Source organism: Triticum urartu, chromosome 4, assembly GCF_003073215.2.
Source record: "Triticum urartu cultivar G1812 chromosome 4, Tu2.1, whole genome shotgun sequence".
In the NCBI taxonomy this organism is placed as follows: Eukaryota; Viridiplantae; Streptophyta; class Magnoliopsida; order Poales; family Poaceae; genus Triticum; species Triticum urartu.
The window spans coordinates 489,697,542-489,719,311 of record NC_053025.1 but is presented as its reverse complement, the minus strand read 5'-3'; the positions used below and the strand labels follow the sequence as shown (position 1 = coordinate 489,719,311).

General features: G+C 46.5%; 2 protein-coding genes across 3 annotated transcripts; one reads left to right on the top strand and one right to left on the bottom strand.

Moving 5' to 3' along the window:
- The first annotated feature begins 12,218 nt into the window (after positions 1–12,218).
- On the top strand, positions 12,219–16,352 carry LOC125552212 (mitogen-activated protein kinase kinase kinase 1-like). Its single transcript, XM_048715701.1, has 9 exons — positions 12,219–13,445; positions 14,032–14,116; positions 14,245–14,307; positions 14,439–14,596; positions 14,719–14,794; positions 14,903–14,962; positions 15,438–15,545; positions 15,694–15,954; positions 16,075–16,352. Exons 1-8 carry the CDS (start codon positions 12,424–12,426, stop codon positions 15,919–15,921), a joined length of 1,800 nt encoding a protein of 599 aa, XP_048571658.1. The 5' UTR covers positions 12,219–12,423; the 3' UTR covers positions 15,922–15,954; positions 16,075–16,352.
- A 1,511-nt stretch (positions 16,353–17,863) lies between these two features.
- On the bottom strand, positions 17,864–21,420 carry LOC125552211 (partner of Y14 and mago-like). 2 transcript variants are annotated; one of them, XM_048715699.1, is made up of 4 exons: positions 21,095–21,420; positions 20,868–20,978; positions 18,397–18,648; positions 17,864–18,290 (listed from the first exon to the last, which is right to left on the bottom strand). In XM_048715699.1, exons 1-4 carry the CDS (start codon positions 21,266–21,268, stop codon positions 18,153–18,155), a joined length of 675 nt encoding a protein of 224 aa, XP_048571656.1. In that variant the 5' UTR covers positions 21,269–21,420; the 3' UTR covers positions 17,864–18,152. The 2 variants fall into 2 exon arrangements, with proteins under 2 accessions (XP_048571656.1, XP_048571657.1); XM_048715700.1 differs by having other exon boundaries at positions 18,397–18,645; positions 21,095–21,418.
- Between the last annotated feature and the right edge of the window lie 350 nt (positions 21,421–21,770).

Sequence of the window (21,770 nt, the reverse complement as noted above, 5' to 3'; positions counted from 1 at the left end):
TGTTAACAAGAGGCTTGACGAGGCACAGGGTAAGTGTTATTATCTGGTGAACGCCACATAGTAAGATCAGCATGATGCCAGTATCTTTAATATGTTGTGACTGCAGATGGAGCTGCCACCGTGGAAACCTTGCGGGTAGAACTTGCCCGAGCCAAGGAACAAGCGAGGATTAGTAATGCCACTGCTTTGAAGGCGGCCGAAGAGTTGAAAGCCGAGAAGGCCGCACATTGCGAGAGCCAAGAGAAGATGGCCAAGATGGCCGTAGAATTAAAAGACACTGCCGACCGTTGCCGGGTCCTTGAAAAAGAAAACCAAGCGAAGGCAATGGACCTTGAGAAGGCCACGGCGGCGGACAAAGACACCCGTTCTGCTATGAGAGCGAAGAAGGAGGAGCTGCGGGAAGCTGGAGATATTGCGGCTGGGAAACCCTTCATGTTACGGAGGAAGTTCGGAGATCCACGGTATGCCCCTCTGGATCGGCTGTGGAGTTCGGCAGATGCGTATATGGATTTGGCGATGAGCGTTGCCGATGCGGCCAAGTACTTCCAAGGTCAGACAGATTGTGAAGTGGACAAGCTGTTCTGGTCGCAATTCCACGTTCCAGAGCGTCCGCTTTCATTGACTGACCAGCTAGCCGAATGGGTCGAACTGAATAGGTTGGCCGGAAAAGCCAAAGCCGAATAGCTATTTCAGTTTAGTGCAGCGGTTCCTTGGTGCGGCGCCGTGCATTAATGCGATGAAGAGGTCGGCGTGCATAGAAGGCTCACGGATGGCCCTTGCCCGTGTTAAAGCATACTGGGCGGAGATGGACGCTACCACTGTTGCGGCGCAGGGTTCGGCCATAGGCTGAGTGGCTGCCGAGCACTATTTCGAGGAGGTTCTCGAGGGTGCTCGTTTGATAGAGGCCCAGTGCTCGAAGAATATTATGTTTGAGTGATATGTATTCTCATTGTCAACACAATGCTTTTATGAAGTTTTATAAGGCTATGTTTATACTTTTGCCTGAAAGTAGTATGATGCCTCCTGTGCGGCCGTTTATGTATACATGTGTATAACCTGAAAGATTGTAGCCGTCGGCTTCAACCCCCACGCATATAATGCGGAGGTGCTCGCGAAAAATGTGTGTTCACACTTAACACAATGTCTTGGTCCTATTAAGGAGGTGATGGCGTAGCGAACGAGGCAACCGGACTATAATGCTTTAACACTTTCACTTAGCCATAGGAGTTTGACAATGGGGCTACTAGATAGCCCCTGGTGGCTCCACACTCTCCCGATCTCGGGGTGCATACATGCCTGGCCGGAAAACGGCTCTTCATTAAGGCGGAGGAATCCTAACATTCCGATAGGTCATCGAGTGGTTGACCAGTCTCACGCTATATCATGACAGTCAGTTTTCGGCTTTCTCTACTGAGGTGCTCGTCCGGATGAACCAGGGCACAATCGCAGTAGTTCTCCTGGTGCTACCTTAGCCGATAAAGCGGAACGTAAGGCACCAAAACACAGGAGCCGGGCAAACCCAACATTTGACCAAAGACAATGATTCGGAGCTGATGCATATAAGGCCAAACTCGCGACGCCGAACACTCCCTAAGGTATTCGGTCTTTATGGTATAAACCGGGCCTAAATAGTGCCCTTTGTAAGAAGCCCCTTGTGTCCAGGTACGTGCATTATTCTGACGTGGCCACATGCCAAGACGTCAGCATCCTTCTCAACTGCGCTGAGAATTCGGTGGATATGTATCAACAAGAGACAGTAAAAAAAGGTTTACGCATGGTCTTAATCTAAAAAGAATCCTTGGAGCGGGTCCCTGCTGCACGTCTGCGCCTGTGTCTCCGTTGTGCCGTATCCTGGACGGGTGTAGCACGATGATCATCTGTAAAAGAGAGGAACTTAGGTGAAAAAGTTGTCGTGCAAAAAGATAGTTTTTAAAGAAACCATGTATAATTCAATATGAGTAAAAATTGCCACTTGTCTGCGCACGTTGAGCCCCTTGTATTTGTAATAGGGGTGTGACCATTGATACGGTATGAATTACATATAGTTGCGCCGGACTCGTCTAACCGTGTCCGAGGTCTTGAAGACCTGTTAAATGCTTTATTTGGTGAGGCCGTTTTTAGTGTGCGGCTGCCAAGGCAGCCGCACGCTCTTCGGCGTGCAAAGATCGCTTAATACTTCCGTTCACTGTAATGATGCCACGTGGGCCGGGCATCTTGAGTGTGAGGGAAGCGTAGTGCGGTATTGCATTAAAGAGAGCGAAAGCTTCATGTCCGAGTAGTGCTTGATAGCCACTTTGGAACGGAGCGATGTGGAAGGTTAAATGTTCACTACGGAAGTTATCGGGGAAGCCGAATATAACCTTTAGTAGCAGGGAGCCCGTGCAATGAGCCCCTGGGCCTGGCATTACTCCTTTAAAGGTAGTGTTGCTATGGCAAATTTTTGCTGGGTCTATCCCCATTTCGCGGATTGTATCCTGGTATATCAGGTTTAGACTGCTGCCACCGTCCATCAGGACTCGTAGTGGTATCCGTCAATTATTAGGTCTAATACCAGGGCAGCCCATCCTGCACGCCGGATACTTGTTGAGTAATCACGATGGTCGAAAGTGATCAATTGAGACGACCAGTGGCAGGATTCCGCGGTGATAGGCCCTTGGGCATATTTTTCTGGGAGTGCCGTTTTGTTTCTTCCCTTGATCACGTGTAACACGTTTACTGTTTTGACTTCTGGTGGAAATTTATTTTATTCCCCAATGTCTTGCTTGAGAGGCTCATCCTCGTCTTCGCTTTGTGCATCCTCCCCCTTGTGTACGGCGTTGAGCTTGCCGGACTGCTTGAAAACCCAACATTCTCTGTGAGTATGATTAGCGGGTTTACCAGGGGTGCTATGGATCTGACATATTTGGTCCAGAATTTTGTTTAGGCTGGACAGTTCGTCTCTGGCGCCTTTAGAGGGCGGCTTTTGCTGACCTGGCCGAGAGCTTTTGAATCCGGCGTTTACTGCCGTGCTCTTCGTGTTGTCTTCTTTATTCCGGTGTTTGTTATTGTTGTTGCGCCATGATTTCCCGTTTCCATCTCTAACTTCAGATGTACTGGGGTCGTTGGTGATGCATCTGGCTAGCCAGCTGTCCTCACCCGCGCAAAAGCGGGTCATGAGGCTTGTTAATGCTGCCATTGTTCTCGGCTTTTCTTGGCCGAGGTGTCTGGCAAGCCATTCGTCACGGACGCTATGCTTAAAAGATGCCAAGGCTTCGGCGTCTGGACAGTCGACAATTTGGTTCTTTTTAGTAAGAAACATGTTCCAAAGCTTTCGGGCTGACTCTCCGGGCTGTTGAGTTATATGACTCAAATCATCCGTGTCCGGAGGTCGGACATAAGTCCCTTGAAAATTTGCCCGAAAAGCGTCTTCGAGCTCTTCCCAGCTTCCAATGGAGTTTTCGGAGAGGCCTTTAAGCTAGTGACGAGCTGGCCCTTTGAGCTTGAGGGGTAAGTACTTGATGGCGTGGAGATCATCTCCTCGCACCATATGGATGTGGAGGATATAGTCCTCGATCCAGACCCCGGGATCTGTTGTTCCGTCGTATGCCTCTATGTTTACGGGTTTGAATCCCTCTAGAAATTCATGGTCCAGCACCTCATCGGTGAAACATAGGGGGTGTGCGGCACCCCTGTATCTGGGTGTACCACGTTGTTCGGATGTTTATTGTGTTACATCGTATGCTAGGGCGCGCTTGCGTGGTCCATAGATGGATCTGGTTGCGCCGTCCTTTTGGTGCGAGCCCTCGCGTGGATCGCGTATTGTCTTGTGAGTGGCATTGTTTGCCGCTCTAAGTTGGCCGTGAGGTCGTCTATCCGGCCAGGTGGTTGTTTTGATTTTTGGTTGTGGGGGGTTTGAGGCCTCCTCATCGAATTCAGGTAGCAACTTCCGCTTTGGGTAGCTCTTGATGGGGCGATTGTCGCCGTACTTTGCTGCTGTGTTGAGTACTTTACTCCATCTGATTTGGAGTGTGTCCTGCGCAGCCTTGAGCCTTTGCTTCTGCTTTTTTAGACTCCTCGCAGTGGCAACAAGCCTTTGATGGGCATTCTGCTGCTCCGGGTGCCTGTCCGGCGTTATGTCGTCCGGACTATTATCTTTGACAGAATTGGTTTGTTCGGTTTGATTCTCCGTATTGCCATGGTTCGGCAGTGGTTCGCCCTGCTCCAACGCTGGGTCTGTATGATCGTTATTTCTGCCGAGGCAGGATTTGGGGCGGCGCTTGCACCGCCGCTTTGACTGCTTCTCGAGGGAACAAGCCTTCGGTGCGTCCTTCCATTCCTTGTCGTCGTCTTCTTTTGGTTTGTCCACCATGTATACATCATATGATGAAGTGGACGTCCAGCGCCCTGTGGGCGGTGGTTCCTCTTCGCCTCCCGCATCATCGTCCATACCGTCGATGTTTTCGGAGTCGAAGTCCAGCATGTCGGTTGAGTCATCGACAGTGGCTACTAAGTGGGTGGTGGGTGGGCGTCGAATTTCTTCGTCGTCTGCATCCCAATCCTGTTGGCCATAATCCGGCCAGGGCTCTCCTGACAAAGAGAGAGACCTTAGTGAATTCAGAATGTCGCCGAAGGGCGAGTGCTGAAAGATATCCGCGGCGGTGAATTCCATGATCGGCGCCCAATCGGATTCGATTGGCAGGGGCGCGGATGGTTCGGAGTCCGGAAAAGAGTCCGGCACCTTGGAGTCACGGACTGCACAGAGGATTATGCTGGTGTTTGGCTCAATCGCCGTTGAGACTGCAACCCCTGAGGCGGTGTCTAACCACCCGTCCTCGATTGGCGCAGTTGGCTCCGAGCTAAGGGTCGGAGCTGATGCGGGCACGGCCTCTGGGGTACTATTCAGCGACAGAGCTAGGTCATACCCATCGTGACAGTGTGGCACGCCCGGCTGTGGCTCGAATCCGTCGAAGATCAAGTCTCTGCGGATGTCGGCCGTGTAGTTCAAACTTCCAAATCTAACCTGATGGCCAGGGGCATAGCTTTCAATCTACTCCAGATGGCCAAGCGAATTAGCCCGCAGTGCAAAGCTGCCGAATATGAAGATCTGTCCGGGGAGAAAAGTCTCACCCTGGACCGCATCGCCATCGATGATAGTAGGAGCCATCAAGCCTAACGGCGACGACATAGAGGAACTCTCAATGAAAGCACCAATGTCGGTGTCAAAACCGGCGGATCTCGTGTAGGGGGTCCCGAACTGTGCGTCTAGGCCGGATGGTAACAGGAGGCAGGGGACACGATGTTTTACCTAGGTTCGGCCCCTCTTGATGGAGGTAAAACCCTACGTCCTGCTTGATTGATATTGATGATATGGGTAGTACAAGAGTAGGTCTACCACGAGATCAAAGAGGCTAAACCCTAGAAGCTAACCTATGGTATGATTGTATGTTATGGTTGTTGTCCTACGGACTAAAACCCTTCGGTTTATATAGACACCGGAGAGGGTTAGGGTTACACAAGGTCGGTTACAAAGGAGGAGATATCCATATCCGTATTGCCTAGCTTGCCTTCCACGCCAAGTAGAGTCCCATACGGACACGAGACGAAGTCTTCAATCTTGTATCTTCATAGTCTAACAGTCCGGCCAATGGAGATAGTCCGGCTGTCCGAAGACCCCATAATCCAGGACTCCCTCAGTGGGTTTATGGTACCGGCGAAAGTTGCGCAGTACTAGAGAGGCTAGCAATGGTGGAAGGGTGAGAGTGCGTATAATCCATGGACTCAACATTAGTCATAAAGAACTCACATACTTATTGCAAAAATATATTAGTCATCAAAACAAAGTACTATGCGCATGCTCCTAGGGGGATAGATTGGTAGGAAAAGACCAGCGCTCGTCCCCGACCGCCACTCATAAGGAAGACAATCAATAAACACCTCATGCTCCGACTTCGTTACATAACGGTTCACCATACGTGCATGCTATGGGGCTTGCAAACCTCAACACAAGTATTTCTCAATTTCACAATTACTCGACTAGCATGACTCTAATATCACCACCTTTATATCGCAAAACTATTGCAAGGAATCAAACATATCATATTCAGCGATCTACAAGTTTATGTAGGATTTTATGACTAACCATGTGACTGACCAGTTCCTGTCATCTCTCTAAATAGATATAAGTGAAGCAAGAGAGTTTTAATTCTTTCTACAAAAGATATGCCCGCGCTCTAACAAATATAAGTGAAGCAAAAGAGCATTCTACAAATGGCGGTTTTCTATGTAAAGAGAAACAGGCAATCCAAACTTCAAATGATATAAGTGAAGCACATGAAGCATTCTATAAAGCCATACTCAAAAGATATAAGTGAAGTGCAATGAGCATTCTATAAATCAACCAAGGACTATCTCATACCATCATGGTGCATAAAAATAAAAATAAAAACCTAAATGCAAAAGACGCTCCAAGACTTGCACATATCGCATGAACGAAACGAATCCGAAAACATACCGATATTTGTTGAAGAAAGAGGGGATGCCTCCCCAGCATCCCCAAGCTTAGATGCTTGAGTCTCCTTGAATATTTACTTGGGGTGCCTCGGGCATCCCCAAGCTTGAGCTCTTGCCTCCCTTCCTTCTTCTCACATCGATACCTTCTCAATCATCGAACACTTCATCCACACAAAACTCCAACAGAAAACTCGGTAAGATCCGTTAGTATAATAAAGCAAATTACTACTCTAAGTACTGTTGCAAACCAATTCATATTTTGTTTTTGCATTGTGTCTACTGTAATATAACTTTTTCATGGCTTAATCCACTGATATAAGTTGATAGTTTCATCAAAACAAGTAAACTATGCATCAAAAACAGAATCTGTCTAAAATAGAACAGTCTGTAATAATCTGAACATTCACCATACTTCTGATACTTGAAAAAATCTGCAAAAATTAGTAAAAATAAACAATTTGTACAGCAAGACAGTGCAAAAAGAATCAGAACCATTTGACGTTCCAGTAAGAAATTAAAATTCGCGCACTACAACCAAAGTTTCTGTCCTGCACCGCACAAACCAACAAGCATTGTAACCATCCTAAAGGCAAACCTTGGCACATTATTTTTAATAATACAATGGAATTGTACAAGGGGATAATTATTTTTGTTGAAAAGTTTCTGTAATCAAGATTCACAAAGTTTCCGTGAGCATGAACAAAGTTCAAGGCTAGCTCCCACTTCAACAATGCTTGTCTCTCTCACTTTCACTTTCCTTTTTGAAAAAGTTTTAGGTTCCCCTCTTTATTTTTGTTGTTTTTAAACTATATGAAAGAACTCAACATAAATAAATGACTCTCTAAAACTTCCGGGTTGTCTCCCTGGCAGTGCTTTCTTTAAAGCCATTAAGCTAGGCATGTAGTGCTCAAGTAGTGAATCCACCCGGATCCCAAGGTATATCAAAGCCAATTTGAATCAACAATGATTTGTAATTTAGTGGTGAGCACAAGGTAACATATATCATGTAATGACGAAGTCTAACTCTCTTCCTATGCATCGGCATGTCATAAAAGAACAATTCATGCACACAAAGTAAAGGCCAATGCATAGTATAAACAGTTTCTTGCAATTTTATCATGTTGGAAACATAGAGAGGTGGAGATATATTTCCTCTCTCATAATAATTACAAGTAGGAGCAGCAAGCACATGCATATTATATCTATCAAAATCATCATGTGCAACGGTAGAAGGCAACCCGTCAATGTAATCCTTAATAAGTGCAAACTTCTCCGATATAGTGTAATCGGGAGAATTCAAAAAGATAATAGGACTATCATGCGTGGGTGCAATAGCAACAATTTCATGTTTAACATAAGGAACTATAGCAAGTTCATCTCCATAAGCATCATTCATATTGGCATCTTGGCCACAAGCATAGTAAGCATCATCAAAAAGGGATATTTCAAGAGAATCAATGGGATCATAACAGTCATCATAGCAATCATCCTTCGGTAAGCACGAAGGGGAATTAAACAATGTATGAGTTGAAGAGTTACTCTCATTAGAAGGTGGGCATGGGTGATCAATCTGCTCTTCCTCCTTTTGTTCTTCGCTCTCCTCCTCATCTTTTTCATCCAATGAGCTCACAGTTTCATCAATTTCTTCTTTCATAGACTCCTGCAAAATATTACTCTCTTCTTGGACAGCAGAGTATTCCTCAATATATAGTTTAACATAGGCATTAGAAGCATAATTCTCATAAAAATATTCAATTATGGAATTTTTTTTCAGATTTGTAAAGAGTAGCATCATACTTTTCAATCAACGAAGCAATTTCATAAGCATCCTTAAAAGCAACAAATTCTTCAATTTGTTGAACATCATAGTAATTATAAACACCCTTAGCATATGAAGATAAGATTCCATTATCAATAAACTCACATTGGTAGGGAAGGTGTTTCTTAGGGTTTTCAGAACAACAAGTAAAATCATATTCCCAACATAAATTCCAAGCATAGCATTGCAAACGATGAATTTGACCCAATAGAATTTTCCCTTTTTCAGATATTCGGTGTCGCACATAACAAGCATGCTCATCTAAAGATTTGCCCTCAACTAAGCTAGTTGGGGTTTCAGCACGAGCACATAGGGATCGAAGATGATCCAAGTAATAAGCTTCAGCAGTGTGATAGATTTTGAGTGGTTCTTCAACCATTGGTTCAGTAGGTACCACTAATTTTTTTGGTATTTTGCGTTTCCTACCCACAACTAAAGATAGAAAACAACTAAGAACAACAAATAAAAATTACTTAGTGATAAAGCAAACAAGCACACACGAGAATATTCACCCCACGCTATTGCTCTCCGGCAACGGCGCCAGAAAAAGGTCTTGATAACCCACAAGTATAGGGGATCAATTGTAGCCTCTTTCGATAAGTAAGAGTGTCGAACCCAACGAGGAGCTAAAGGTATAACAAATATTCCCTCGAGTTCTATCGACCACCGATACAACTCTACGCACGCTTTACCGGAAACAAGTATGAAACTAGAAGTACTTTGTAGGTGTTTTTGGGTAAGCTTGCAAGAAAGTAAAGAGCACGTAAATAAAAGCTAGGGGTTGTTTAGATAAAGACACAACTAAATTAGTTTTAGTAAAGAGCTTTTGTCAACAAGAAGGTTATTTGTCCCTAGGCAATCGATAACTAGACCGGTAATCATTATTGCAATTTTATTTGAGGGAGAGGCATAAGCTAACATACTTTCTCTACTTGGATCATATGCACTTATGATTGGAACTCTAGCAAGCATCCGCAACTACTAAAGATTCATTAAGGTAAAACCCAACCATAGCATTAAAGTATCAAGTCCTGTTTATCCCATACGCAAACAACCTACTTACTTGGGTTTGTGCTTCTGTCACTCACGCCACCAACCATAAGAAAATCATAAGCATATTGCAAACCCTACAGCGGGAATCCCTCACGCTTGCGCGACACGGAGAGCACCATAGGACGGCACCAATAATAAAACATGCAACTCAAACCAATCACGATCATCAAATAGCCATTAGGACAAAATAGATCTACTCGAACATCATAGGATAGCCATACATCATTGGGAAATAATATATAGCGTTGAGCACCATGTTTAAGTAGAGATTACAACGGGTAAGAGAGAGGTTACACCGCTGCATAGAGGGGGGAAGAGTTGGTGATGATGGCGGTGAAGTTGTTGGTAAAGATGGTGATGGCCCCGGTAGCGCTCCGGCGCCACCGGAAGCAAGGGGGAGAGGGCCCCCTTATTCTTCTTCTTCCTTGACCTCCTCCCTAGATGGGAGAAGGATTTCCCCTCTGGTCCTTGGCTCCCATGGCGTGGGAGGGGCGAGAGCCCCTCCCGAGATTGGATCTATCTCTCTGTCTCTCTCTGTTTCTGCGTTCTGTTCTGGCTCTGTTTCACCGTTTCGTATATATATGGAGATCCGTAACTCCGATTGGCCTGAAACCTTCGCCGTGATTTTTTTTCCGAATATTAGCTTTCTTGCGGCAAAAGAAGAGCGTCAACCGCCTTACGGTGGGCTCACGAGGGTAGGGGGCGCGCCCAGGGGGGCAGGCGCGCCCTCCTGCCTCGTGACCACCTCGGGCATTGGTTCGCGTTGATTTTCCTTCCAAATTTTCCATATTTTCCAAAAATAAGCTCCGTCCATTTTTATCCCGTTTGGACTCCGTTTGATATGGATATTCTGCGAAACCAAAAACATGCAACAGACAGGAACTGGCACTGGGCACTGGATCAATATGTTAGTCCCAAAAATAATATAAAAAGTTGCCAAAAAGTATATGAAAGTTGAATAATATTGGCATGGAACAATCAAAAATTATAGATACGACGAAGACGTATCAGGGCTTCCCAGGGATGCTTGGCAGCATAGACTGTATGCACTGGGAGTGGAAGACCCGCCCTTCTGCTAGGCAAGGGCAGTATAAGGGCCATGTCAGGGCTTGCACTGTCATACTAGAGGCCGTGGCGTCTCAAGATCTCTGGATCTGGCACTCTTTCTTTGGCATGGCCGGATCACACAATGGTATCAACGTGCTTCAGTGCTCGCCGGTGTTTGCTAGGCTTGCCGAAGGCAACAGCCCACCGGTGAAATTTACTATCAACGACCACAACTACGACAAAGGATACTACATGGGTGACGGTATCTATCCTCAGTGGACCACTATTGTCAAGACAATCCCCAACCCTGTCGGAGAGAAAAGGAAAAGATTTGTCCAAGAGCAAGAGAGTGCTAGGAGTGATGTCGAGCATGCCTTTGGTGTTTTGAAATCTTGATGGGTATCGTTTGGTATCCTGCTAATACCTGCAGCACGCAGAAACTGTGGGAGGTGATGACTGCTTGTGTGATCATGCACAATATGATCGTAGAAGATGAGCGCCCGGAACGTCTGTATGATCAAGGGTTTCAGTTTCAGGGTGAGAATGTTGTGACTGAGCATGGAGGAGCGGCAACGTTTGAACAGTTCACCCAATTTCATCATGACATGCGTGATTGGAAAACTCACGTGCAACTGCAAAGTGATCTGGTTGAGCATATATGGGCTCATGTTGGCAACCAATAGATGTATTTTCTTTATTCGGCTTGTAAAACTATGTGAGACATTTTTATGTTTATTCGGCTTGTAAAACTATACTATTTTATTTGATTCAAACCATGTTATTTGACTATATGTTTAAATGCAAAATCAATAAAAAATGAGCTATTTGTTGAAATAGGGCGGTTAGCCAGCCACGCCGACACATATGGGTCGGTGCGTTGGACGCGCTGCGGACCAACATGTAAAACAGGGCGGACGCCGGGCAGGCGGCCGACTCAAACGGACGGTGCCGCCCGTTTGAGTCGGCTCGTTGGAGAGGCTCTTAACATTTCGTATTATTTTAGATTTATTGAAACTTCAAAACATCTTTTTACGGGGTTTTTATCGGTTTCTACATGATATTCTTCCGGTTTCATCTGAATTTGCGTAGAGGAGGGCGCCGACGATGGCGAGGGAGAGGGCGGGGAGGAGGGGACAATGGCGGGGGAGGGCCGGCGCCGCCCGAGTCGCATGGGGCGGGAGGGACGCGGGCGTGTTTTTGGCTTTCGGAAGCCATTAGTTTCCGTACGCATTTACGTAAACCTCAACCTCATGTGGGCGTGTCGTGTTAAGAGTCAACAGTGAATCAAGAATGTGTATGGGTGTCATTTATGCTTTCGGTGTTGTCGCTGAGCCATCAGCCATGCACAAGAGCTTTCATATATTAATTAATGTGTGCCGCGCTTTGCAGTGGCAGAGAGCCCGAAAGGTACACACAAGGGTCGTTCGATTTCGTGACACCAGACAATTTACCGTATGTTTCTTGGGACATGGTGCTGCCTGTGTGATTACAAGTAGGAGCAAACGTAACGCTGGTGACCGTGTGCTGACTTGGCAAGGGCAGCAAGCAGCCGCACACGCCAACCCGAGGACGGTTCAGCCGAGAGTCACACGTCCGCCCACACGCCAGCATCGCACCCATTCCATTCCAAAGCAACCGCCTTGCTCCCCGGCGACCAAAGGGCGCCTCCGCCCCGCTGCCAGCCGGCCAGACGGCGACTGCGGCGAAGCTCCGCGCCGCGAGTGCCCTCGCGACCCACCCCGAGGACGGCCACCGGGCCCGGGCGCCACCACAAAGGCAAAAGCTGCGAGTCAATGCGACAACGCACCCGTCTCCCCTCCCACTCCCACCCCCACCTCGCCCACCGAAAAAACCCAACCTCGCGGCCGAAAAAAATATCCGCACCTCGCTCGCCTTGCCGTCTCCTCTCCTGCGCCACTCCCAAAGCCGAGCCAGAGAGCCCTCATCTCCTTCCCCCCTCGCCTTTTCCCCCTTCCCCGGAGCGCCGCGCCGCGCCCCATGAGCAGGCGCCGCTGATGGGCCGGCCGTCCCAGGACACCGCGACGTCCACCTCGCCGTCCGGCTCGTGCCGCTCGTCCAAGCGCGGCGGCCCGCGGCTGGACCGCCGCAACGCGTCCAAGAACATCGGCTACGAGTACGACCCCGCCAAGCTCTTCTGCAGCTACCCGCCGTCCCCGCCCCGGGCCTCCTCGGCCTCCGCCTCCGGCTCCGCCGCGCCCTCGCTCGCCAGCTCCGCCGCCTGCTCCGTCGACCTCAGCAGCTTCCGCATCGGCGGCAGCGGCGACGGCGGCGGCGACGTCCAGCTCCTCTGCCGTAACCTCGGCCTCTCCGGCCCCGAGGACTTCGCCATCTCCCTCACCGACTGGGAGGCGCACAAGGCCTTCCGCTCCTCCGCCTCCTCCTCCGCCTCCAGCTCCCCTTCCGCGCGCTCGCAGCCCGACCGCCCCGTGCGGGAGTCCCCACTCCGCCACGAGGCCGCCGAGGAGCCGGCCTTGCCCGAGGCCGCTGATTTCGAGCTCCCGGCCAAGGAAACTGCCAGGGACGTGCCGGTTGAGGCGCCAGTGCGGCCGGCATGGTTGGATCCACCGGAGCCAGCCCGTCCGGATGTGAAGAAACCAGGCTGCGAGGGAGGGATTAAGGGTGTGCGCCCTCCGCCGGTGATGCTCAAGCCACCGCCGTCGATGGCGCTGCCGCCCGCCGCCCAGGTTGGTTCCACGTGGGATCTCCTGCTGTCTTTCGCGCCAGAGGAGCAAGGGCAACCACAGGCAATCAGATCTGTCCCTGATTTTGGAGACCCGGATGCCGAGGACGACGAGGATGCGGCGGAAGTGTTGACGTTGGAAGATCTCAGGCTGGGGGAGAGCTCCGAGGAATTCACAGGCACATCCTCGATATCGACCACAAACGACGATGAGACAACCGAGTCTATGTTCTACATCTCGCCCAACGGGAGGTTTAAGAAGAAGATCCGGTCGTGGAGTCGAGGTGTGCTCTTGGGGAGTGGCTCCTTTGGGACCGTCTATGAGGGGATCAGCGAGTAAGTTCTCTTCACTCTTCAGAGGAAAATTCATCGTTCCTTGTATACTGGTTCTCAACGTTATGCTTAAGGTTAGGATCTCAACTTGCTATGTTCGTTCCAAGATAACCTAGGGCTAGGGTATATCCAGAAGCCTTGATCAACCCAAATTGTGTAGAGTGATCCTCTGCCTGACTAGAAGCTCACTGGCCCCAATTTTAACTCCTAAGAACTATTGGGTAGCAAAATACAGATGTGTAGCCTAGTAGTAAATAGTAATTGAATCATCTTCATGGTTTCATCTTCAACATAATCCTGGGTTGTGGTCAACTAGAATTAGCTAGAGTCAGAGTGCTACCCAGTTCCGAACCAAATTCTCTAGAATACAGGGGAATATGATCATTTGTTTTGCCAAAATATTGCACTGCATCCGTTCCAGTTCTGAATTATGTGGTATTCTTAATAAAATGGATATTCAGCTTCCGGACATGAAGGACTGCAGCATCTGTTGTTCCTTTATTAGGCTGCTCTTATGTTTTTCTGTCATAAGTCTACTACATGCTGTTCTACTTCTGCATCTTATGGTATAATGATTGATGCTTCACAGCGAGGGTGTCTTTTTTGCTGTCAAAGAAGTGTCCTTACATGATCAAGGGAGCAACGCACAGCAGTGTATTTTCCAACTTGAGCAGGTTGGTTTAGCTGGCTGTTTGTGTTATTGATAATATCGTAGACCTTGTCTTTTACGACTTCTTTCCTTCTATGTTCAATGGTGTATTCTGTAATTTGGCCTCTTATTAGCTTCCATTCTACTTTTCAGGAAATTGCACTCTTGAGTCAGTTTGAACATGAGAATATAGTACACTACTTCGGAACTGACAAAGTAAGCTCGCAGATCTTCCAGTTGCGCATCACTTTTTCCATTGTTGAAGCACTGTTGTGCTCTATACTCATAGATTTCTCTGTACTTATTTCATTTGAGACTGATAATCATCATTTGTGTGACCGTTGCAGGAGGACTCGAAACTTTACATCTTCCTTGAACTAGTGACCCAAGGATCTCTTGTATCTTTGTATCAGAAGTACCGCCTACGAGATACTCATGTTTCGGCATACACAAGACAAATACTTAATGGATTGAATTACCTCCATGAGAGGAATATTGTTCATAGGTAATATGATCACTGGTTTTTGTCTTGCCTTCTGAATAAATATCACCTGACCCAAATTGACAAGTCTTTAGGGCATTATGTAATGTTTTCATGTACTTATAGTTTAGAATATCATCTTGCAGAGATATTAAATGTGCCAACATACTGGTGCATGCGAATGGATCCGTGAAGCTTGCGGACTTTGGGCTTGCTAAGCAGGTCCGCTACTTTCTTGTAAAACCTGCATAATTTTGTGTTTGAACTTTGAATGTAGTTATCCATGCACTAACTTTGTGATTTAACGTTGCTTTATCAATTGTCTTTCAGACCTCCAAACTCAATGTGCTAAAATCATGCAAAGGAACTGTATATTGGATGGCACCTGAGGTATATCACTACACTCTTAAGATCAGATTAGCATAGTCTCGAATTCAGTTGTTTATTTTTACCCTTTTCCTTCAGTAATTCGTTGAGAATAATCAATTAGCAAGTAGTAGTATAATCCTGAGGTAGAGGGGGGCTATGATGAAAAGTGTTTAAGAGTTGTGTGCCGATGCACTGAAATACAGCTTGGACTTGTAGTTCAGTTAGCTTGCTTTGCCGGACCTTTGAGTATCATCATGGCTCACTATTAGTGACAACTATTGCACTGGTAGTTCACACTGTATGTCGATGCTTAGTGGAATAATTACGTGTGTTACTAAGCGGTTAATTTAAGTTGGATTGGTGCTCTATGTTCTTTGTTTGCTGCGGACATTCTTGGTTTTTGGCTAAACAAGATAGTATTTGGCATAAGCATACTGTCATGTAGGATATGTCCATACCTTTTCGATTATTCTAAATGGACACACTGAACTTTCAGGTCGTCAATCCCAAGAAGACATATGGACCTGCAGCTGATATATGGAGTTTGGGTTGCACGGTCTTAGAGATGTTGACACGTCAACTTCCCTATCCTGATCTGGAGTGGGTGAGTAATTCTTCATTTGAATCTAGTAATAGCTGCTGCATGTTTGAATTCCAGTGTTGGTTTAAAATCTGTAAAAGGTCTCTGGTGTGTGTTATTTATGATTCAAAATTCATCAGATTCACACCCATTCTTGCAACTTGTTCTGTAGACACAAGCCCTTTACAGGATTGGCAAGGGGGAGCCACCAGCAATTCCTAGTGGCCTTTCGAAGGAAGCTCGTGATTTCATTAGCCAGTGTGTAAAACCGAATCCAGAAGACAGACCATCCGCAGCCAAACTTTTGGACCATCCTTTTGTGAATAGATCTATGCGATCTATACGGTCGATGAGGACATATACACGCCCAAATTCTTCTACACGTGGCACGAGCGGATAGAGCTGTGGACAACTCCAGCATATCGGCAGAATTGTAAGTTAATCTTCTGCACTACGCGGCTGCTGCCGTCAGCTACTTAAGCTAGGCTGCCATCTGTTTCTTGTCTAATTGCCTGGTTAATCTGACCTGTAGTGCTGCTTATTCTATCTGCAGATATTAGTCCTCGCTAATCATGTGGAGCTGGCTGGAAAAAAGGACGATCCTTGTAAACAGAGTTGTCAACCAGCATCTCTTGTGTTTTGTTAGTTGATTCTTTTCTTTACCGAATTCTGGTGATCCGGCTAATATTATCCTGCCCGGGGAGTAGAGTAAATGTGCATCTGAGCCTAGTGTAAAGTAGGAGAGGACACGATGTAAATACGCATGGTGACTTACTGCCTTGATGTCAATGTCATGGTGCTGAATGAGAGAGATTCCACTGGTTGTTCCAACTGCAAGGCATGCTCTGGAACTTTTTCTTTTTTGAATTGTTTGGATTGCTTACCACATAGATCACGTGGTATGCTCTGGAACTTTCGATAATGGTGGCTGATATGGCCTGGAACTGCGTCCCTTCTCGTTGGCGACTTCTATGCTGAGGCGGGACCGTACGGCAAAGTTCTCTTTGCATTGTACGGGCCTTCCGATGGAAATTCCTCCGCTGGCCGGTGGTCGCCATTTGGCATCTACTGGTTGAGCATAGCTCACGCGTATTTGCTGACTTATTAGTTTTCTTTTGTCTCTGTGCCTGCTTTGTTTCTTTGTGAGGAAAAACAATGCCGTGTACAAGTCGGTCGGGAACAGGACGTGTATACAGTTCAACCATAAATGAGTCTCGCCATTCTGTTAAGATTTGTCGTGGAGGTGTTAGGGGATGGAGAATCTTTTTTTCCAGATTGGTGTTCCCAGGTGTCGAAAGCATAGGAACACTGAAGTGAGGAGAGCTCCGAACTGAGGAAGGAAGCAAGCACCTGGTTTGGGACTTCGCCGACTTACATCCGTTTGAGCTCACAAGTAACACGGGTCGGAGAGAATAGTACTCCCTCCATAAAGAAATATAAGAGCGTTTATATCATTAAAATAGTGATCTAAACGCTCTTATATTCGTTTACAGAGGGAGTATATGCTTAGATTTTCGTGACTTCTTTGGAAACAAAGGAATTTCATATGATTAGAATCATACATAGAATTCTCCTATAGGCCCTTCAGATTATAAGAACCTGTGAATTTTCATAGGGAACATTTCTTCCTCCACGTTTTGGAGGATTCTAAAGATGAGCTCCAATCTCATGTTAAAATTCCTTTGAGAAGTTAAAGGCAAGATGCTTCTTTCACTCCTATGCTCTCTCCAGTCAAGAACTAGTTCTCCACAAAATTTCTAATGGGCATAAACAACAATATTTTGAATTCTAGGAATCCACAAGGCATGGTGCTCAAATTATGCCTTTTTCGCATTCCTTTGTTTTCTTACTCCGACGCTTGAGGTGTGAAATCACCTAGGGATCCACAAGACATGGTGCTCAAACTATGCTGTTATTCCTACATTCTGGGGCCTCATTGTATCGATCATGGTCGTGCTTAAACCTGGCTTCTCAGATTCTTATGGCTTGTTTGAAACAAAGAATTTTGTAGAAATTTCATTGATTGTAAGAACCTAAATGAGCTCTCCGACCTCGTGTTGAAATTCCTTTGAAAAGTTTTGAGTCAAGGTGGGGTCTCCCTTTGCTGTCCAATCAAGGACCAATTTCCCACAAAAATTCTGCAAGGCATACAAACACCTTTGTGAAATTCTAAGATTGCATAAGACATTATAGTCAATTCCTCTGCTTATTCGATCACTTTGTCTTGTTATTCCTCCACTCAAGGTGTGAAATCAATCGATAGAAAAAAAAGAAGACAATTCAACTTAAAAAAGGTAAATTAGTCAAACGTCAAATGGACCCCAAAGTTGGTATAACACACGAAAGCAACAGCCATCCCATGGCAAATCAGTTATCGCCTCCACTATATGATCTTCGACAAACAGATATTGCAATATAAATTTTGGAACTGACAAGTGTTACATGAGACAACAAATGTGGTGAAAAATCTTCCATTCTGTGCAAACCCCACGTTCACCGGAATGCATTTCCAGCAAACCCGTAGGTACTGAAGAAGCATAGCATGATCGATTGAATTTCGGGTCAGCAACAACGCCAAGTGGGCGTGCAGAAATGACAGCTCAGTTTACATCAGGGCCAAGCCCGCTTTGCCTACGAAGCAGCATGACCCCTTGTAGACTCCAAAAGCTTCAGCTCTTCACGCCATCCTTCAATCTTTTTTGTTTTCTCCAATTGCTCAGGTTTCAATTTTTCTGGGTCCCCTTGCACTTGGGCTTCAGCTAAGCGTATCTGTGACAAATTAAGGCGATAGCACACAACAAAATAAACACGCTGACACATTTTTCAAGCACACACACGCATGCACAGATGACTGAGTAAGGGAAGGAGGGAGAACCTTTTTCTTCAGCGCTCGGATTTTCTTATCTATCTCTGTAACAGATGACTCTGTTTGTAAGTTGTTGGCGGCATTTGTGGAAGGGGTTGCTGTAGCTGGAGATTCAGAAATAGCAATGCCACTTATCTGCTCTGTTATACTGTCCACTGTATTCCTCTGCTTAGTTTTGGAAGAATGAACCTTGTCAGGTTCTCCAGCATCAGCCTCCTCTATATCCAAGCTCTTCCCTTTATCATTTGTTGAACCACCCTGCTAGTAATAAATAAGATAATGTCCAGTAACCATAAAGCCATCGCACAAATCACATAGTTGTTAGATGTAAGAGATAACAAATCATTAGCATTGTACAATACAAGCATACAAGAAAACATAATGTTTGCGTTGACCACATTACCGACAGAGAGTTATGAATGGTTAAGTGTATCTTTTATGGTTTTAAATTTCTTGAACTTAGATCTGCCATAATATTAATGGCTCAGTTCACCATGTTAATTCACTATATAATGGTGCTACCAGTTTATGGTGTATACCATATTGCCACATTTAAGAATTGTATGCAGCTATATTCGATGCTCCCTCCATTCCATATTAAAGAGTGTGGATTTCCCCCCAAACAAATACCGGAAAACAGGAGGCGCAGAGGATGTTTAGCACTATTTCTCCCAAAAATACCTATCAGCTCATGCCCCGCTTAATTCTCTGGATCTAATGTTGCACGCATGTAGGGATGAGTAAACCACGCCACGCCCCTCCTACCTCCTTTGCCACAGATTGTTTCGAGGGAGAGAGAGTGTGCCATCGTAGTAGACAAGACACTGTCGGAGGCCGTTGACTGCGAGGACAGGCGCGGTGACGAGGGAGTGGGGATCTGGGACAAGGTTGCCAGGGCCGTGGTAGACGAGATGCTGCGAAATGTCCTCAAGCTCAAGGACGACAAGGCCACACATGGTGTGGTGGCCAAGGACGTGTTTGTCAGGTCCGTGGTGGCCACAGTCGTGGATGAAGTCACGTTTAACTGGTCACGATTCTGGGCACCATTTTTTGCAGTTTCTTGTTACAATTTCAATCGTCTAACAATTACGCGTCCTTGGACGATGAGGAAGCACTGATCTGTGACTACTCGCCATCACCAATTCATGCCGGTTGCTCAGATTGTTCATGCATTCAGCCTGCATCATGTACATCACGTGGGGCGATGCTGAAAGTGCGGGTGGGTGAGCGTGCAGGGAACGAACAGACCGAGTGTGTGCAGAGATCAAAGAGTTGTGGTGCAGTTAGCAAGATGATTAAGGGTTTGCTAACTGCTCAATCATGCGACATAGGAGGGGCAAAAGGGTCCAAAATTGCTCCATGTGCATTGGTCTTTGCAAAAGAAAATTTCACACCATCCTTATAAGAACTGAGGAGTAATCGAGTAATGTTTGGGTGGTTGTTTCTTGAACCATTTGCTACTTGGGACATATATGAGGATAAATGGGCTTGCCACACGACTTGAACAAATACAGTGTTTCCACAAGGGTATGCTTTCGCTCATTCATGAAGAATAGTCACGTTGTCACCTTGTCTGGGTCAGTTCACAGCAACATATTTTTACGCAAAAGCTCCATACTGCATACTTTTGCTGACCAGATATTCAGATCCTTAATTTCTTGACCAGAACTATTATGATGATGATGATGAATCAGGGCGAGCAATGTATAACAAAATTATGTTCCACCAACTATAATTGAAGTATACAACCGTGAGTAATGACGAATGAGACTGGACCAGATTACTAGAGACTGCTGAAACTTGAGTAATGGATCGCTAATTCGCTGAAGATGGTGTCATGGCATGATTAAGATTTGAAAAACATGCGATCTGTCTAAACGTGCTCTGCTATATTTTTATAGCTTGTGGCATTTAAATTCCATTTGTCATAATAAGTTCTAAATTACAACTCGATGGAATGCCTGCAATCGTAATGCAAGCATAACTAAAACCAGTGCCATTGACTTGCATAGTGTTCAGGGAATGCAGAACATTTTTAAATAGTCCGTGATACAACATTGTGCAAGCGCCAATTGCTCATGAATTTGTGGAGAATATGGCATGGAAATGATTGTCTGTTGCAACAACAACCTAAACTACCAGGTATCACCACCAACACAGCAAAATGAAGTCTTATGGTTAGGCAACACCATAGAAAACATATCAGTGATATCAGTGTTCATCTGTCAAATATCTTCGGCAGAATACGTTGATGTTTATCCATTCTTCCCAATTGAGCACCAAATCAAATCATCTTAGCAATGACAGCATCGTTCAAGGCTAATCTTTAGCGCATATAAATCTCAACTAACGAACGAAGGAAGGTCAATGACGCCCTCGGACAATAAACCCACATATAACCATGCCAATTTAACCGAATCAGAATGTTCCTGTAGCATCAATGGACAATGGTGACACATTAGCGAGAGAGGAAGGCCTACCTGATGCCGTTTCTCCTTGCGCCGCTCGTTGCGCTTGGCCGCCTTCGTCTTGGGCTTGGCATCGAGCGCAGGGTCGTACCCCGGCGTCACGTCGGGCCCTGACTTCTTCATCTGCACCGAGCACAAACAAAGCTTAAGCCCCCCCAAAAAGAACGAGAGCCCAGCAACGGAACAGGTCTGGCGCCGTGGTGCGGGAATAGTGTACGGGGGATGCTGCGAGGACTCACGAGGGCGCCCTTGGACTGATAGATGGCGACCTCGTCCTGCGGGACGTAGCCGGCGCGGATGCGGATCTCCTTGCGGAGGGTCCCGTCCGGGCGGCGCGTCGGCGCGATGACGCGCTCGCCCTCCTTGGGGATGGAGAGGAGGCGCCGCTGCTCGCCGTCGGTGGCGGCGTCCATGGCCGCGGAGGCGTACGGGGTCTGGAGGGGGGAGGGGGTGGAAGGCTGCGGCGGACTGCGGCGGCGGCGGGGACGGGATGGGTTTAGGGGTAGTTCAGGCGTCAGAGTTAAGACCGGAGACCCCTGAGGTTGGGTCGGGTGAGATTGCGGCGTTGGAGTCGAATTGTGCTTCCTTTTCTTTTCGACAAAAGGGAATGAACAACTCTTTATCTAAAAAACAAATGATATGTTTGCCTTGAAAAAAGAGAAAATAATAGTATATACTATCATGTTTCAAATATAAGACAAATTAAAATTTTCAAAAGTCAAATTGTTGGTGTGAAATCCGACAAACCCCTCGATATCACGGACGGCATTTTGTTGAACGACATGCGCACGATGGCTAATCCAACCGCATGTTGTTATTTAGACTTTGCACATGGATGGTACGATATGACATGTCGTGTGTGTTTCATCTGGCAACTGTCGTTTGTCTAACAGTGCTCGAGCTAAACCCCTACTT

What these genes read in the sequence shown, in the direction of transcription:
- LOC125552212 (XM_048715701.1), top strand. Translation starts at nt 12,424, where the DNA reads ATGGGCCGGCCGTCCCAGGACACCGCGACGTCCACCTCGCCGTCCGGC. An exon ending in ACTACTTCGGAACTGACAAA is followed by an intron (nt 14,308 to 14,438) that starts GTAAGCTCGCAG and finishes TGACCGTTGCAG; the next exon opens with GAGGACTCGAAACTTTACAT. An exon ending in TATATTGGATGGCACCTGAG is followed by an intron (nt 14,963 to 15,437) that starts GTATATCACTAC and finishes CTGAACTTTCAG; the next exon opens with GTCGTCAATCCCAAGAAGAC.
- LOC125552211 (XM_048715699.1), bottom strand. Translation starts at nt 21,268, where the DNA reads ATGGACGCCGCCACCGACGGCGAGCAGCGGCGCCTCCTCTCCATCCCC. An exon ending in ATCAGTCCAAGGGCGCCCTC is followed by an intron (nt 20,979 to 21,094) that starts GTGAGTCCTCGC and finishes TGCTCGGTGCAG; the next exon opens with ATGAAGAAGTCAGGGCCCGA. An exon ending in TCCGAGCGCTGAAGAAAAAG is followed by an intron (nt 18,291 to 18,396) that starts GTTCTCCCTCCT and finishes AATTTGTCACAG; the next exon opens with ATACGCTTAGCTGAAGCCCA.